This window comes from Mobula birostris, chromosome 13 (assembly GCF_030028105.1).
Source record: "Mobula birostris isolate sMobBir1 chromosome 13, sMobBir1.hap1, whole genome shotgun sequence".
Taxonomy (NCBI): Eukaryota; Metazoa; Chordata; class Chondrichthyes; order Myliobatiformes; family Myliobatidae; genus Mobula; species Mobula birostris.
This window is the reverse complement of record NC_092382.1, coordinates 107,302,895-107,320,267: the sequence shown is the minus strand read 5'-3', so window position 1 is coordinate 107,320,267 and position 17,373 is coordinate 107,302,895. Positions and strand designations below refer to the sequence as shown.

At 48.8% G+C, this 17,373-nt stretch overlaps 1 protein-coding gene across 3 annotated transcripts in view; it reads left to right on the top strand.

Annotated features, from left to right (window-relative positions):
• The first annotated feature begins 1,116 nt into the window (after window positions 1-1,116).
• The window catches only part of LOC140207289 (uncharacterized), a 37,213-nt gene continuing 20,956 nt past the window's right edge, over window positions 1,117-17,373 (top strand). The window contains exons 1-4 of one of the 3 annotated variants that reach the window (XM_072275769.1): window positions 1,117-1,160; window positions 5,349-5,437; window positions 5,969-6,040; window positions 7,221-7,340. In XM_072275769.1, the coding sequence (XP_072131870.1) occupies window positions 5,371-5,437; window positions 5,969-6,040; window positions 7,221-7,340 (259 nt within the window). In that variant the 5' untranslated portion in view covers window positions 1,117-1,160; window positions 5,349-5,370. Of the gene's footprint in view, window positions 1,161-5,195; window positions 5,438-5,968; window positions 6,041-7,220; window positions 7,341-17,373 lie in introns of those variants that run through there. The other 2 variants (XM_072275771.1, XM_072275770.1) reach the window with 2 other exon arrangements.

Below are 17,373 nucleotides of genomic sequence, written 5' to 3'. Positions count from 1 at the left end.
TCTGCACACACCATATGACAAAGTTTCCTATAGTAGTCCTGTACTCGATCTCATCTCCCTTGCTGATGCATCCAACTACGGCAGAGTCATCCGAAAATTCCTGAAATGACAAGACTCTGCGCAGTAGTTGAAGTCCGAGGTGTAAATGGTGAAGAGAAAGGGAGACAAGACAGTTCCCTGTGGAGCCCCAGTGCTGCTGATCAATCTGTCGGACACACAGTGTTGCAAGCACACTTACTGTGGTCTGCCAGTCAGGTAATCAAGAATCCATGACACCAGGGAAGCATCCACATGCATCGCTGTCAACTTCTCCCCCAGCAGAGCTGGACGGATGGTGTTGAACGCACTGGAGAAGTGAAAAAAAAAACATGACCCTCACAGTGCTCTCTGGCTTGTCCAGGTGGGCGTAGACATGGTTCAGCAGGTAGACAATGGCATCCTCAACTCCTAGTCGGGGCTGGTAGGTGAACTGGAGGGGATCTAAGTGTGGCTGACCATAGGCCGGAGCAGCTCCAGAACAAGTCTCTCCAGGGTCTTCATGATGTGGGAGGTCAATGCCACCGGTCTGTAGTCATTGAAGCCGCTGGGGCGCGGCGTCTTTGGCACAGGGACGAGGCAGGACGTCTTCCACAGTACACGAACCCTCCGGAGCCTCAGGCTCAGGTTGAATACATGGTGAAGTACTCCACATAGCTGAGGGGCACAGGCTTTGAGCACCCTGGTACTGACACCATCCGGTCCTGCAGCCTTGCTTGGGTTGAGACGTTTCAGCTGTCTTCTCACCTGTTCAGCCGTGAAGCCCAGCGTGGTGGTTTTGTGTCGGGGAGGGGTATAGTCATAAGAGCAGGGTTGGGGACTGTGAGGAGGGGTAGGAGGGGAGAGTGGTTTGATGTAGGCCCAGTCAGTGTAGCCACACGCTTGCAAGACTTCTCTGAACTACTGACCGCCCCTGACTTATTTTCTAATTGGAGATGAGAGTCAAGCCGTTGATTACGATCAGCGTGCGTTGGTTTCCCGTAAACTTCAATAACCGCATGTAAATTTTCTTTGTTCAACACTGCATGGTCTATAAAAGGGCAATCTGTTTTTAGCGACTCCTTCCAGTGTAAAGTTGGTGCAGATTTGATAGAGCAAGAGCGAGAGAGAGAGAGAGAGAGACTGTGAGCAGTTATTAATTTTACTCGCGGGGGGTGTCTCGCTTGCTTCGGTGGGTGTTGGGTATTTATCCTGGGGCCGTGGTTTCTCGCGCACAGAGGGTCTGAATCTCCAGCCATGAGCAGAGCAATGGGAATGGCAGGGGACGATGTTCAAAGCTGGAACCAACTGCTGGTGGGGCGCTGTCGAACCGGAGAGTAGGGGTCTGCATAAGTGACACATATCGCTCCGTCTTTCACTCCTTCTTCACTCATTGCATACTTCAATAATCCTCTTCTTCCACTCGGTTCTCCCTCCCTTCTCTTTCTATCTCCTTCTCACGTCCCTTTCCTACATCCCTCCGTCCTGTCACCCGTTTCTCCCTCTCCGACCTCCCAAACTTCGCTCATTCTCTCCTCCCCCTCTTTGTCGCTACTCTCATAACTGCTGCCCCCGGCATTCTCATTTCTTGAGAACACCAGCTCTCAGACCCTCAATCTCCCTCCTGCCCGGCACTTCCTCCCCCTGCTCTCGGCTTCTCTCTTTATCATCTCTTCTTCTGGTGTTTGCTGGTGCAGGTCTTAACCCCTGTCAACAGCAAGACTTACATGAATGTGAATTTAACACAAACGGACGCATGGTCTCCTTCCCGAGTTGAGTGGGGCAGCAAGACGGAGGGAGGGGGCTTTATTCTGTGTCCGACCCCGGGAGTCCTTCATGGGACGATGTGGAGAGAGCTTCACTCTTTGTTTGATCCCAGGAATGTGTGATGGGCCGGTGTAGAGGGAGCTTCACTCTGTGTCTGTCAATAGACAATAGGTGCAGGAGTAGGCCGTTCCTCCCTTCGAACCAGCACCGCCATTCACTGTGATCATGGCTGATCATCCACAACCATTATCTAGTTCCTGCCTTCTCCCCATATCCCTTGACTCCGCTACCTTTAAGAGTTCTATTAAAGTCCACAACTCTCTGGGTGAAAAATTGTTTCTTCAACTCCGTTCTAAGTAGCCAATCCGTTGTTCTTAAAGTGTGGCCTCTGTTTCTGGAAAAATGTTTCCTGCCCTTAGCGTGTCAAATCCCTTAATGATCTTATGTTTAAATCAGATCCCCTAACATCTGTTTGAATTCGAGTGCATACAAGCCCAGTCGCTCCAATCTTTCAATATATGACACTCCCGCCATCCCGCGAATTAATCTCGTGGACATCCGCTGCACTCCTGTAATAGCAAGAATGTCCTTCCTCAAAATTGTAGAGCAAAACTGCACACAATACTCCAGGTGTGGTCTCACCAGGGCCATGTACAAATGCAGAAGGACCTCTTTGCTCTTATACACAATTCTCTTTGTTATGAAAGCCAACATTGCATAAGCTTTCTTCACTGCCTGCTGTACCTGCATGCTTACTTTCAGTAACTGATGAGCAAGGATACCTAAAACTCGTTGTACTTCCCCTCTTCCTAACTTCACACCATTCAGATAGCAATCTGCTTTCCTGTTCTTGACACCAAAGTGGATAACCTCGCATTTATCCACGTAAACTGCATCTGCTATGCATTTGCCCAACCACCCAACTCGTCTAAGTCACCCTGCAATCTCATAACATCCTCCTCACATTTCCAACTGCCACCCAGCTTTGTGTCATCTGCAAATATGCTGAATGTTACTTTTAATCCCTTCATCTAAATCATTAATGCATAATGTAAATAGGTGCGCTTCCAGCACAGAGCCTTGCGATACCACACACGTCACTACCTTTTATTCGGAAAGGGAACACAAAATAATCTGCAGATACTGGGGTCAAAACAACAGTCACAACAGTCACAACAGTCACTCGTCACTGCCTGCTATTCGGAAAGGGACGGATAATTCCTACTCGTTGTTTCCTGTCTGCCAACCAATTTTCTATCAATGTCAATACCCTACCCCCAATAACATGTGCTCCAATTGTGCCCACTAATCTCCTATGTGGGACCTTATCAAAGGCTTTCTGAATGTTCAGGTACACTGCATCCATTGGCTCTCCCTTGTCTATTTTCATAGATACATCCTCGAAAGATTCCAGAAGATTAGGCAAACATGATTTGCCCTTCGTAAATCCATGCTGACCCAGACCGATACTGTTCCTGCTATCCAAATGTGCAGCTATTTCATCTTTTATAATTGACTCCAGCATCTTCCCTACTACTGATGTCAGGCTAAATGGTCTATAATTCCCTGTTTCTTCTCTCCCTCCTTTCTTAAATAGTTGGATAACATTAGCTACCCTCCCGACGTCAGGAACTGATCTTGAATCGAGAGAATGTTGGAAAATGATTACCAATGTATCCACGATTTCTAGAGCCATTCCTTAAGTACCCTGGGATACAGACCATCAGGCACTGGTGATTTTTCAGCCTTCAGTCCCAGCAGTCTATCCAACAGCTTTTTCTGCCAAATGTGAATTTCCTTCAGTTCCTCCGTTACTCTAGGTCCTCTGGCCACTATTACGTCTGGGGGATTGTTTTTGTCTTCCCAAGGGAAGACAGGTCTAAAGTACCTGTTAAGCTCGTCTGCCATTTCTTTGTTTCCCATAGTAACTTAAACTGTCCCTGTCTTCAAGGGCCCAACTTTGGTCTGAACCATTTTTTTTCCTCTCCACACACCTAAAGAAGTTTTAATTCCTCCTTTATATTATTTGCTCGCTTACCTTCGTACATAATCTTTTCTCCCTGTATTGACTTTTTAGTTATTTTCTGTTGCTCTTTAAAAGTTTCCCAATTCTTAGCCTTCCCGCTCATCTTCGCTGTGTTACACTTCTTCTCTTTTATTTTTATACTGACACCCGGTGTGTGTGATGGGACTGTGTGGAGGGAGCTTCAGTCTGTGTGTGACCCCGGGTCACACGTGTGTTGGAGCCGTGCGGGAAGTGGTATTCTCCGTGCCTGACTCCGAGAATGTTTGTTCTACCGATGCCGAGGCTCTCTCTCTCTCTCTCTCTCTGTCTCTCTCTCTCTCTCTCTCTGTCTCTCTCTCTCTGTCTCTCTCTGTCTCTCTCTCTCTCTCTCTCTCTCTCTCTCTCTCTCTGTCTCTCTCTCTCTCTCTCTCTCTCTCTCTCTCTCTCTCTCTCTCTCTCACACACACACACATACACACACACACACACACAGTCGGTCCAGCACATCCCCACGCACACCAGCACTCTCTTCGCCAGCTCCCTCCACCCCGCCTCATTTGCAAACCCCACTTCTCCTGTCGTCTCCGCCCTTACTTACCGTGGAGAATGTCACCGATCCCAGCTGGTCAGCAGCCGGCACCTTTCCTGGAGTCGACCTTGTCACATTTACATGAGGTTGAAGCTCAGTTTGAGCTGGACGGAGTGGGAGAAAGAAAGTGGGAACACATTGGGGTAAGGAGGGTGGGGGTCAGAAAGAGAAGTCTCAGTGAGGGTAGCAGTGCGATAGAAAGGCTTAGGGAGGGAGGGTGGCGAGAGAGCGAGGGAGCGGTAGAGTGCTGCGAAATTGAAGCGTGTTTCATACATTCATGCGAGATAGATAGGGAGATAGTAGTTTGATGTAGGCCGAGTCAGTGTGGGCATACGCTTTCAAGACTTCTCTGAAAAAACTGATAATCGCCGACTTATTTTCTAATTGGAGTAGAGCGACAAATCGTAGATTCCGCGGGTGTGGGGAGGAATGGTCCAGCCAGACAATAGGACTCTGCATGACTGACACATATCCCTGCGTTTTTCACTCCTACTTCACTCATTGCATCTCTCACTAATCCCCATCTTCCTCTCTTCTCCTTTCCTTTCCCATCAGCTCGAACTCTGCTTTCTCTCTCTCCTAACTACTTTTCAAATATCCCCGCGTCCCCCCCCCCTCTTAATACCCACTCTCTGCTACATTTGACCGGCCCCCTCCTTCTCTCCTCTCCCTCTTTCTGCCCCCTTCACGGAATTCTCTCTCTCCGACCTTCCCCAACCTCTCCTCATTCTCCACTCCTCCTCTTTCTCCCCAGTGTCATGACTCCTCCCCACCTGCCCCCGCCCACACCACTCTCACCACTCGAGAATACACGCTCTCACACTCTAAACCTTCGTACTGCCCGGCACTTCCTCCCCCTGCTCTCGCCCTCTCTCATTATCAGTCCTTCATATGGTACACGCTGGTGTCGGTCTGACCCCCTGTCAACACGGGTTTCCTCTGACAACAGTTGCTTCCCCTTTCTCAGCTCAGAACGCAGAGAATCCTCGACTTGATGGACGACAGCGAGACCTACATGAATGTGAAGTTTCCAAAAACAGACTCAGGGTCTCCCTCCCGAGGTGAGTGGGGCAGACGGACGGAGGGAGAAAGTTTCACTCTGTGTCTGGGCCCGTGGGTGTGTAATGCGACGGTGAGGATGGAGATTCGCTCTGTGTCTGTCCCGGGAGTGCGTGATGGCACGGTGTGGAGGAATTTTCACTCTGTGTCTTACCCCTGGAGTTTGTGATGGGATGGTGTGGAAGGAGCTCCACTCTGTGTCTGACCCCGGGTGTGTGTGATGGTACGGTGTGGAGGGAGATTCACTCTGTGTCTGTCCCGGGAGTGTGTGATGGCATGGTATGGAGGAAACTTCAATCTGTGTCTTACCCCCGGAGTTTGTGATTGGATGGTCTGGAAGCAGCGCCACTCTGTCTCAACCCGGGAATGTGTGATGGGACGGTGTGGAGGGAGATTCACTCTGTGTCTGACCCGGGAGTCTGTGATCGGACGGTTGGAGGGAGCTTCACTGCGTGTCTCACCCCGGGAGTGTGTGATGGGACGGTGTGGATGGAGATTCACTCTGTGTCTGACCCTCACTGTTCTGTCCCCAGCTGAACCTGATGTATTGTACGCTAAAGTTAACTTCAAGACTGTCTCTGAGCCCCGCGCCCGGACACATCCAGGTCAGTTTCAACGTTGTTGGTGGAACCGTGTTTAGATGATAATACCTGTCGAGAGATCTCAGGGCAAGCGTACAGTTGACCCTTGTGATTCTGTGTTTGAGAACAACACGGATGGAACGCGTGAGAGATGCGATGAGGAGGGAACTCTCTTTGATGGTCAGTTCGGAGTGTTGAGCCCATGGAGGTGCGGAATTGAGAGATCGTCTTGGGATGGGATGAGGAGGGAGTCCTGTGGGAAGAATCGACGACTGCAGATGGCATGGTATGGGCCGTCTGGAGTAAGGGCGAATATGGACTGAGCGCTGTGTGGCGGGGGTTGTGGAGATGAGTCAGCGCCGTGTCGGGCTGGTGAGGACGGAGGCCAGTGGGAGAGATGGTGTGGACGGAACGCGTTACAAAACCTTAACCACTCTCTCCCTTTTCTAACCCACTCTCTTTCCCTCTTTCCCCTTTTCTCATCTCCCTCTCCACTCTCCCTCTCTCCTCTGTCTCTTACTCACACTGTTTCCGCTACTGTCTCCCACTGTCCCGTTCTCTTCGCTCTGTTCACTCTCATCCCCCCCTTATCTTCGTCCTCTCCGCTCACTGTTATCCTTTCCCGAACACCATCCGTTCTTCCCACCTCTCTCTGTCGTTTGCCGCACATCTCCCCTCCACATCTTCTCCACCTCTCTATCCACCCCTCTCTCCTTTTCCCAGACGCTCACCCCCTCGCTCTTGCCCCCTTTCTGAATTTTTCTTGTTATCTCTTCCCCATCCCTCTCCTGCTCCTCTACCCTCCTTTCCTCTCCCTTCTCATTCTCCTCTCATTCATCTCTCACACCTCTCACTCCACTCTCACCCGACGCCATCGGCCTCTCCCTTCCCACTCTCTCCCGTTTCTACCCCCGTTCTCTTTCCCCATTTTTTCTCTCGCATCTCCTTGCTTCATGCCCACATCGCGCTCTCTCCTCTCTGACCATCGTTTTCGACTTCTCTCTATCTCCACGTCTCTGCCCTCCCTCTCCTCCTTCTCCCTCACCCTCTCTCTCGCTGTCTCACCCCTTCTCTCTGCCTCACTTATCTCTCTCTCTATTCCCTCTGTTCTGTCTGTCCCCGATTCCTCCCCGCCCCCCCCCCGTCGCTATTCTCTACCGCTCTCACTCTCTCGCTTATCTGCCTGTCCGACTCTCTCTCCCAGCCGGTCTAAACTCCACTGACTCAGAGCTGAACCTTCGGAAAGAGGAACCCCGCATTAATGAGAACGAAGATCCTCCCATTGCCTCGGGATCCGACAGGCTGCCAACCACTGCACAAACAGGTCAGAGTTCGCAGAAAAGACGTCATTTTCGAGGGGTCACGTGTTTTCACCCAATTGAACAAGTTTCTAATGCATCTGCCTTGACCACTTCCTCTGTCAGCTCGTTCCACAGACTGAGCACCCTCTGGGTAACAAAAGGCTGTCACTCGGCTCCTCTATTAAACCCCTTTCCCCTCTCACCTTAGACCTGTGCGCTCTGGTCCTCGATTCTCCGAACTAGGGAAAGTAACTGTACGCATTCACCGCTCGTGGTTTTATACGGCTTTGTATGGTCACCCGTACGCTCCAAGAATTAAAGACCTAACCTGCCCGACCTCGCTCCATAATCAACCCCTCAAGTCCGGCAACATCCTCGTTCTCCTCCTTCTCTCTCCTCCACTCTCACATTACTCACCCCATCCTCTCTTCCCCTCCCCAACCCCTTTCACCTCTTTGCTCGCATCCCGATTCTCCCCGACTACTCTCCTACAAACCTTTCCCCATCTATGTCCTTCTTTCTCCCCATCTCTTTCACGCTTCTCCGTCTGTGCACTGTCCTGCACTCCCTCCCTCCACTGTCGCCTCCCCTATTTTCTCCCCTTCCTTTCTCTCGCCTCTCTCTCTCGGGTTATTCGTTCTCCTGCACAACCACTCCCACCCGTTTCCTCATTTCCCTCCCTCCTCGCCATCGACTCTCACCTCAATCCTTTGCCCTCTGGTTCCGGATAGCCAGGACCTGAGGAACGTCTGTGCTCATTCAACCTGCCTGCGGCGCTCGTGGTTTCATACAACTCTCTAAGGTCACTCCTGCGCTCCAAGGCATAAAGTCCCGAGCTGCCCGACCTCCCTCCGTACCTCACTCCACTGAGTCCAACATCCTGGTATACCTTAAACACAACATATTCTGCAGATGCTGTTGTCAAAGGAGCACTCACAATGTGCTGGAGGAACTCAGCAGGTCAGTCAGCATCAGTTGAAATGATTAGCCGACGTTTCGGGCCGCAACCCTACGTCAGGACCGAAGGAAGAAGTTTGGGGAGGGTTTGAAGAATGCTGTTATCTGAAAAAAAAAACAGTAATTTGAAAGACAAAGGGGTGGGAGAGAGGAAGCAGGGAGGTGATTGGTAGGAGAACAATGCTCAGTAGTAGAAGGAGGCGGAACTATGAGGGCGGTGATGTGAAATAGGGATAGAGGAAGGGAGGGGGAGGGAATTACCGGAAGTTGGAGAATTCTGTGTTCATACCAAGGGGCTGGAGACTACTTAGACGGTATATGAGGTGTTGCTCCTCCAACCTGAGCTTAGCCTCATAATGGCTGTAGAGGAGGCCATGTATGGACATATCTGAATGGGAGTGGGAAGCAGAGTTGAAGTGGATGGCGACTGGGAGATCTTGTCTGTTGTGGCGGACAGAGTGGAAGAGCTCGGTGAGGCAACACTTTACTTGCGAATCTGTTCCGGTCATCTATGTAATCCGGTGCTCCCGGTGAGGCCTCCTCTACATCGGTGAAACCCGACGCAGATTGGGGGACCGCCTCGTCGAGCACCTCCACTCGTCCGTCACAACGAATTGATCTCTGCGTAAAGATGTAACTACTCCCTCTCCGGTTTCTGATGTGTGTAGAAACATAGAAAACATTCATCACAATATAGTCCCTGCAGCCCACAAAACTCTGCCGAACATGTCGCTAGCTGAGAACTACATCGGCTTTACTCATAGCCCTCCACTTTTCAAAGCTCCATGCAGCCATCTAGGAGTCTCTTAAATGACCCTCCGCCTCCTCCACCGCCGCCGGATGCCCATTCAATACACTCACCACTCGTACGTAAAAAACTTACTACTGACATCTCCTCTGTACCTACTTCCAAGCACCTTGAAACCATGTTCTCTCCTGATAGCCATTTCAGCCCTGGGGAAAAGCCTCTGACTATCCACACGATCAATGTCTCTCATTACTTGTACACCTCTATCAGGTCACCTCTCACCCTCCGTCGCTCCAAGGAGAAAAGGCCGTGTTCACTCAACGAGTACTCATAAAGCATGCTCCCCAATCCAGGCAGCATCCCAGTAAATCTCCTCCTCATCTTTTCTATGGTTGCCACGTCTCTCCTACAGTGAGTGGAACAGAACTGAGCACAGTACTTCAAGATTAATCTGACCAGGTTCCCATATTGCTCCAATATTACCACTCGACTCTTAAATGTATATAAATGATCTGTATGAAATTGAAGATGCGTGGGTTGGTAGGTTTGCAGTTGATACGGCGAGAGGTGGTGCTGTGGAGAGCGGAGAAGACTGGCAAAGAATTCAGTGGGACGTTGATTAGTTACAGATATGGTTTGGAGACCGGACAAATCTAAAATGCTGCGCCTTGGTTGGTCAAATAAAAGAAATGGCATACTGTCAAAGCCAAAATACTAACCAGTGTGGTAACATATAAACATACAAGCATAGACTTCTTCGTTTTAACTTTCACCGGAGTTCAGAGAGGCGGAATTGCGCAGGCGTGAGACGTCGGGCAGTGAAGCGCCGAAGATTTAAAAGGAACACTGCCTTATACAGTGAACAGCATAGTTTGCGGAATCCGGAGTGAGCAGGGAGCAGAGCGAAGGCTTAAGTGCTTTGGCTCAGCCGGCTTAGGCGGAAGCGGGAGAGGCGAGGAAGAGTTAGAATATAGAACATAGAACATAGAATAATACAGCACAGTACAGGCCATTCGGCCCACAATGTTGTGACGAACCTCAAACCCTGCCTCCATAGATCTCCCACCTTAAATTCCTCTATATACCTGTCTATAGGCTCTTAAACTTCACTAGTGTATCTGCCTCCACCACTGACTCAGGCAGTGCATTCCACGTACCAACCACTCTCTGAGTAAAAAAACCTTCCTCTAATATCCCCCTTGACCTTCCCACCACTTACGTAAAAGACATCTCCTCATGTATTGAGCAGTGGTGACCTGGGGAAGAGGTGCTGGCTATCCACTCTATCTATTCCTCTTATTATCTTGTACACCTCTATCATGTCTCCTCTCATTCTCCTTCTCTCCAAAGAGTAAAGCCCTAGCTCCATTAATCTCTGACCATAATGCATACTCTCTAAACCAGGCAGCATCCTGGTAAATCTCCTCTGTACCCTTTCCAATGCTTACACATCCTTCCTATAGTGAGGTGACCTGAACTGGACACAGTACTCCAAGTGTGGCCAAACCAGAGTTTTATACAGCTGCATCATTACATCGCGACTCTTAAACTCTCTCCCTCGACTTAGGAAAGCTAACACCCCATAAGTTTTCTTAACTACCCTATCGACCTGTGAGGCAACTTTCAGGGATCTGTGGACATGTACCCCCAGATCCCGCTGCTCCTCCACACTACCAAGTATCCTGCCATTTACTTTGTACTCTGCCTTGGAGGTTGTCCTTCCAAATTGTATCACCTCACACTTCTCAGCGCTGAACTCCATTTGCTACTTCTTAGCCCACTTCTGCATCCTATCGATGTCTCTCTGCAGTCTTCGACAATCTTCTACACTATCCACTACACCACCAACCTTTGTGTCGTCTGCAAACTTGCCAACCCACCCTTCTACCCCCACATCCAGGTCGTTAATAAAAATCACGAAAAGTAGATGTCCTAGAACAAATCCCTATGGGACACCACTGGTCATAATCCTCCAGTTTGAATGTACTTCCTTCACCATGACCCTCTAACTTCTGACGGCAAGCCAAATCAAAATCCATCTGGCCGAACGTCCCTGGATCCCATGCTTTCTGACTTTCTGAATAAGCCTACCGTGTGGACCCTTGTCAAATGCCTTACTAAAATCCATATAGATCACATGCACTGCAGTACCCTCATCTCTATGGCTGGCCACCTTTTCAAAGAACTCAATCAGGCTTGTTAGACACGATCTGCCCTTCACAAAGCCATACTGACTGTTCCTGATCAGACCATTATTCAGTAAATGCCCATAGATCCTTCCTTTGAGAATCTTTTCCAACAGTTTCCCACCACAGACATAAGGCTCGCTGTTCTACAATTACCCGGGCTATCTCTACACATAAAAATCCTAGCCAGAGGCTCAGCAATCTCGTCCGTCGCCTCATGGACCAGCCTGGGGAATATTCCGTCAGGACCCGGGACTTCTGCGTCCTATTATATTTCAACGACTCCAACACCTCCTCTCCCTTAATATCAACATGCTCCAGAACATCAACCTCACTCATATTGTCCTCACCATCATCAAGTTCCCTCTCATTGGTGAATACCGAAGAGAAGGATTCATTGAGGACCTCGCTCACTTCCACAGCCTCCCGGTACATCTTCCCACCTTTATCTCTAATCGGTCCTACCTTCACTCCTGTCATCCTTTTGTTCCTCACATAATCGAAGAATGTCTTGGAGTTTTCCTTTACCCTACTCGCCAAGAGCTTTTCGTGCCCCCTTCTTGCTCTTCTCAGCCCCTTCTTAAACTCCGTTCTTGCTTCCCTATATTCCTAAATAGACCCATCTGATCCTTGCTGCCTAAACCGCATGTATGCTGCCTTCTTCCACCTGACTAGGTTTTCCACCTCACTCGTCACCTATGGTTGCTGCACCCGACCATTTTCTATCTTCCTCACCGGGACAAATGTATCCTTAACATCCTGGAAGAGATCTCTAAACATCGACCACATGTCCGCAGTATATTTCCCTGCAAAAAAAGATCATCTCAATTCACATCCGGACGTTCTTGCCTTATACCCTCATAATTTGCCCTTCTCGGATTAAAAAAAAAATGTTCCTATCTTTTCTGATTCTATCCTTTTCCATGATAATGCTAAAGGCCAGGGAGCGGTGGTCACTGTCCCTCAGATGATCACCCACAGGGAGACCTAGTTACTGGTACTAGTAACTAGTATCATTACCTAGTACTAGATCTATTATGGCATTCCACCTCGTCGGCCTGTCCACATACTGTGACAGGAATCCGTCCTGGACACACTTAACAAACTCTGCCCCATCTAAACCCTTGTAACCAATCAGGTGCCAATCAATATTAGTGAAGTTAAAGTCACCCATGATGATTACCCTGTTATTTTTGCACCTTTCCAAATCTGCCTCCGAATCTGCTCCTCGGTATCTCTGCTGCTACCAGGGAGCTTATAGAACACTCCCAGCAGAACAACTGCACCTTTCCTGTTCCTGATTTCCACGTATACTGATTCAAAAGAGGATCCTGCTACACTAGCCACCCTTTCTGTAGCTGTAATAGTATCCCTGACCAGTAATGCCACCCTCCTCTCCTTTTACCCCCTCTCTATCCCTTTTAAAACACTGAAATCCAGGAATATTGAGAATCCATCCCTGCCCTGGTGCCAGCCAAGTATCTGTAATGGCCACTACATCACAATGCAATGTCTGTATCCAAGCTCTCCGTTCATCACCTTTGTTGCTGATGCTTCTTGCATTGAGGTACACACACTTCAGCCCTTCAGCCTTACTACCTTTACACCATTTATTCTGCTTCTCTTTTTCTCAAAGCCTCTCTATATGTTAGATCTGGCTTTACTCTATGCACTTCTTTCACTGCTGTATCGCTCTGGGTCCCATCCCCCTTGCAAATTAGTTTAAACCCTCCCAAACCATGATAACAAACCCACCTGCAAGGATATTTCTCCCCCTCGGGTTCAATATTCATTTGTTTTACCTGTTATTTCAGGAGAGTGGGAAGTATGAGTGTCAGGGAAGCTTGTTGCTGTCAGTGTCGGATGTGGGAGGTCGTGTAGTCTCCCAGCCTCCCAGATGTCCATATCTGCGCCAGATGTGCCGAGATGCAGCACCTAACATGACCGCGTTTCGGAGCTGGAGCTGCAGCTCGATGACTTTCGTCTGGTCAGGGAGAGTGAGGAGTTGATAGAGAGGAGTTACACACAGTGGTCACACCGTTGCCACGGGAGGCAGACAAGTGGGCCACGGTTAGGAGGGGGAAGGGGAAGAGTCAGGTACTAGACAGTTCCCCAGTGGCTCTGCTCCTTGACAATAAGTACTCCTGTTTTAGTACTATTGATGGCGGACAACTTATCTGGGGGAAGCAACATTGGCCGTGCCTCCGGCACGGAGTCCGGCCCTGTAGCTCAGAAGGGTAGAGAAAGGAAGAGGCGGGCAGTTGTAATAGGGGAATCGATAGTTCGGGGGTTAGATAGGCGATTCTGTGGACGCAGTCCGAAGACCTGGATGGTAGCCTGCCTCCTTAGTGCCAGTGTCCGGGATGTTTCTGATGGCGTCTAAGATATCCTGAAGGGAGGGAGAGGAACCAGAGGTCGTGGTACACAGAGGTAAACAATGACATAGGTAGGAAAAGGGGAGCGGTCCTGAAAGGAGAATATAGGGAGTTACGAAGGGTGTTGAGAAAAAGGACCGAAATGTAGTAATTTCGGGATTACTGCCTGTGCCACGCGACAGTGAGAGTAGGAATGCAGTGAGGGGGAAGATATGTGCGTGGCTGAGGGACTGGAATAGGGGACATGGATTCAAGTTTATGGATCATTGGGACCTCTTTTGGCGCACGTGTGACCTCTACAAAAAGGACAGGTTGCACTTGAATCCTAGAGGGGATCAATATCATGGCGGGGAGATTTACGAAGGCTACTGAAGTGAATTTGATCTAGAATGGTTGGGGGGTGGGAAACAAATTGAAGAGACTGGGAGAGAGGAGGTTAATTCACAAATATAGAAAGCTCGTAGACAGTGTGTGAGGGAGAATAGGCAGGGGACAGAGATCTGGAGCACTCCGAACAAAGATGCAGGAGAGAAGGAAGAAAAAGATAACAACGTTGTTTGCTCCATGAAGGATAAGCAGAGAGTAGGATGTGGAGAGTTTCTTAAATTCATCTATTTTAACGCTGGGAGCATTGTAAGAAAGGTGGATGAACTTAGTGCATGGGTTGATACCTGGAAATATGATGTTGTAGCTATTAGTGAAAGTTTGTTGCAGGAGGGATGTGATTGACAACTAAATATTCCAGGATTTCGTTGCTTCAGATGTGATAGAATAAGAGGCGCAAGAGGCGGAGGTGTTGCATTGCTTGTCAGAGAATATATAACGGCGGTGCCCTGGCAGGATAGATTAGTGGACTCGTCTAGGGAGGCTATTTGGTTGCAATCGAGGAATGCGAAAGGTGTATTGAAACTTATAGGGGTGTATTATAGACCGCCTAATGGAGACCGAGAACTGGAGGAGCAAATTTGTAAGGAGATAGCAGATATTTGTAGCAAGCACAAGGTTGTGGTTGTAGGAGATTTTAATTTTCCACACATAGACTGGGAAGTTCGATTCTGTAAAAGGGCTGGATGGTTTGGAGTTTTTCAAATGTGTGCAAGGTAGTTACTTTTGGCAGCAATACATAGAAGTACCAACTAGAGAAGGGGCAGTGTTGGATCTGCTGTCAGGGAATGAGATAGAGCAGGTGACGGAGGTATGTGTTGGGAACACTTCGGGTCTAGTGATCACAACAACATTATTTACAATATAATATGGAGAAGGATAGGACTGGACCCAGTGTTGAGATTTTTGATTGGAGAAAGGCCAACTTTCAGGATATGCGAAAGGATTTAGAAGGAGTGGATTGGGATAATTTGTTTTATGGGAAGGATGTACGACCGAAATGGAGGTCATTTAAAGGTGAAATTTTAAGGGTACTGTCATAGTCCGGTCCGTGAAGTCCGCATTCCGGTTCACGGTCCGGTCCATCGACCATGCTCCAGGTTTTCCTGTTTCTGTTCGTGTTGAGCACTAATGGAGGCAGCTGATTCTCGTTGGAGCTGGCTGCTTAAATACCTCCAGGGGCGAGGGCGTGGCGGCTGGATTGTTCCTGTCCTTACTCCTTGTATCCATTCCCCTGCCTTCTGTTTCCTCGCCTGGAGCCTTGCCTTGTCTTGCTGGTAACTCTCGCCTCGCCTGAATTTCTTGCCTCGCCTTGCATTGCCTGAAACCTTGTCTTATCTTACTGGTAACTCTCGCCTCGTCTCGCCTGAAGTCTTGTCCTGGAACCACCCTGAACCTTGTTCCTTCCATGTCCCTGCCCCTGTGGGGTAAGCCAGTCCAGATTGCCGTGACACTGCGGTGGGTTCTGTCTCTTCCTGTCCCTTGTCTGCGTAGGGTAAGTCAGGCCAGATTGCTGTTACCCTGCGGTTGGTTCTACCCCTTCCTGTCCCTCGCCTCCGTTGGGTGGAGATCAGCGCCCTGCCCAGGTGATCCGCGCCCTGTTCAGGAGTACGGCGCCCTGCCTAGGAGTACCGCGCCCCGCCCAGACTAAGTTTCAAGACCCCAAGTCTCAAGCCTTGCCTCAAGTCTCTGGTCTCAAGCCTCGCCTCAAATCTATGGCCTCAAGCCCGTCCTCAAGTCTCTGGTTTCAAGCCTCGCCTCAAGTCTCTGGCCTCAAGCCTCGCCTCAAATCTATGGTCTCAAGCCCGTCCTCAAGACTCTGGTTTCAAGCCTCGCCTCAAGTCTCTGGCCTCAAGCCTCGCCACGAGCCTGAAGACTCCATCCTCGTCTTTCCTGCCAGCCTAGTCACGTCATTCCCTAGTTCTGGGGTCCGAGCCAGAGGCAAGGCACAGGTTCTGGGTCCTTGCCCAGTCTCTGGCTCGGAGTCCAATCCCTGGGCTCCTAGCTCTCTTGTCCTGTCCTGTTCCGGGTTCCCGGTTTTCGTTTCCATGCCCTTGCCTTCGCCCTGTATCCTAGTATGTCCCTGGTGCTTCCGTGTCTGTGTCTTTCACTTGGATCCGTACCCAGCCACCCCCTTATGACAGTACAGGATCTTTATGTTCCTGTTAGGTTGAAAGGAAAGTTTAAAAGTTTGAGAGAGCCATGGCTTTCAAGGGATATTGAAACTTTGTTCCGAAAAAAGAGAAGGATCTACAATAAATATTGGCAGCTTGTATTTAATGAGGTGCTCGATGAATATAAATAATGTAAAAAGAATCTTAAGAAAGAACTTAGAAAAGCTAAAATGGGATACGAGACTGTTTGCGCACTATGGTGAAAATAAATCCAAAGGCTTTCAACAGGAATATTAAAAGCAAAAGGATCGTGAAGGATAAAATTGGTCCCTTAGAGAATCAGAGTGGACGGTTATGTGCGGAGCCAAAAGAGAAATCACTAAGGAGAAGGATATTGAATTGTGTAAGGTAAAGGAAACAAGAAGGGTAGTTATGGAAAGTATGACGATTAAAGAAGAGGAGGTACTGGCTCTTTTTAAGGAATATATTTGTGGATAAGTCTCCGTGTCCACAAAAGATATTCCCCAGGAACTTTAGAGAAGTTAGTGTGGAAGTAGCTTGGGCTCTGACAGAAATATTTCAAATGTCATTAGAAACGGGGATGGTGCCGGAGGATTGGCGTATTGCTCATATTGTTCCATTGTTTAAAAAGGGTTCTAAGAGTAAACCTAGCAATTATCGGCCTGCAAGTTTGACGTCAGCGGTGGGTAAATTGATGGAATATATTCTTAGAGATGGTATATGTAACTACCTGGAATGACAGGTTCTCATTAGGAACAGTCAACATGGATTTGTGCGTGGAAGGTCATGCTTGACAAATCTTATTGCTTTTCTTTTTTGATGACGTTACTAAGAAAGTTGACGAGGGTAAAGCGGTGGATGTTGTCTATATGGACTTCAGTAAGGCCTTTGGCAAGATTCCACATGGAAGGTTAGTTAGAAAGGTTCAGTAGTTAGAAAGGTTCAATCGTTAGGCATTAATATCGAAGTAGTAAAATGGATTCAGCAGTGACTGGATGGGAGACGCCAGAGAGTAATGGTGGATAACCATAACTCGGGGATCTGTACTGGTATTTATATTAATCTAATATTGTTTGTCATATGTATTAATGATCTGCATGATGGTGTGGTAAATTGGATTAGTAAGTATGCAGATGAAACCAAGATAGTTGGCGTTGTGGATAATGAAGTAGGTTCTCAAAGCTTGTAGAGAGATTTAGGCCAGTTAGAAGAGGGGCTGAAAGATGGCAGATGGAGTTTAATGCTGAAAAATGTGAGCTGCTACATTTTGG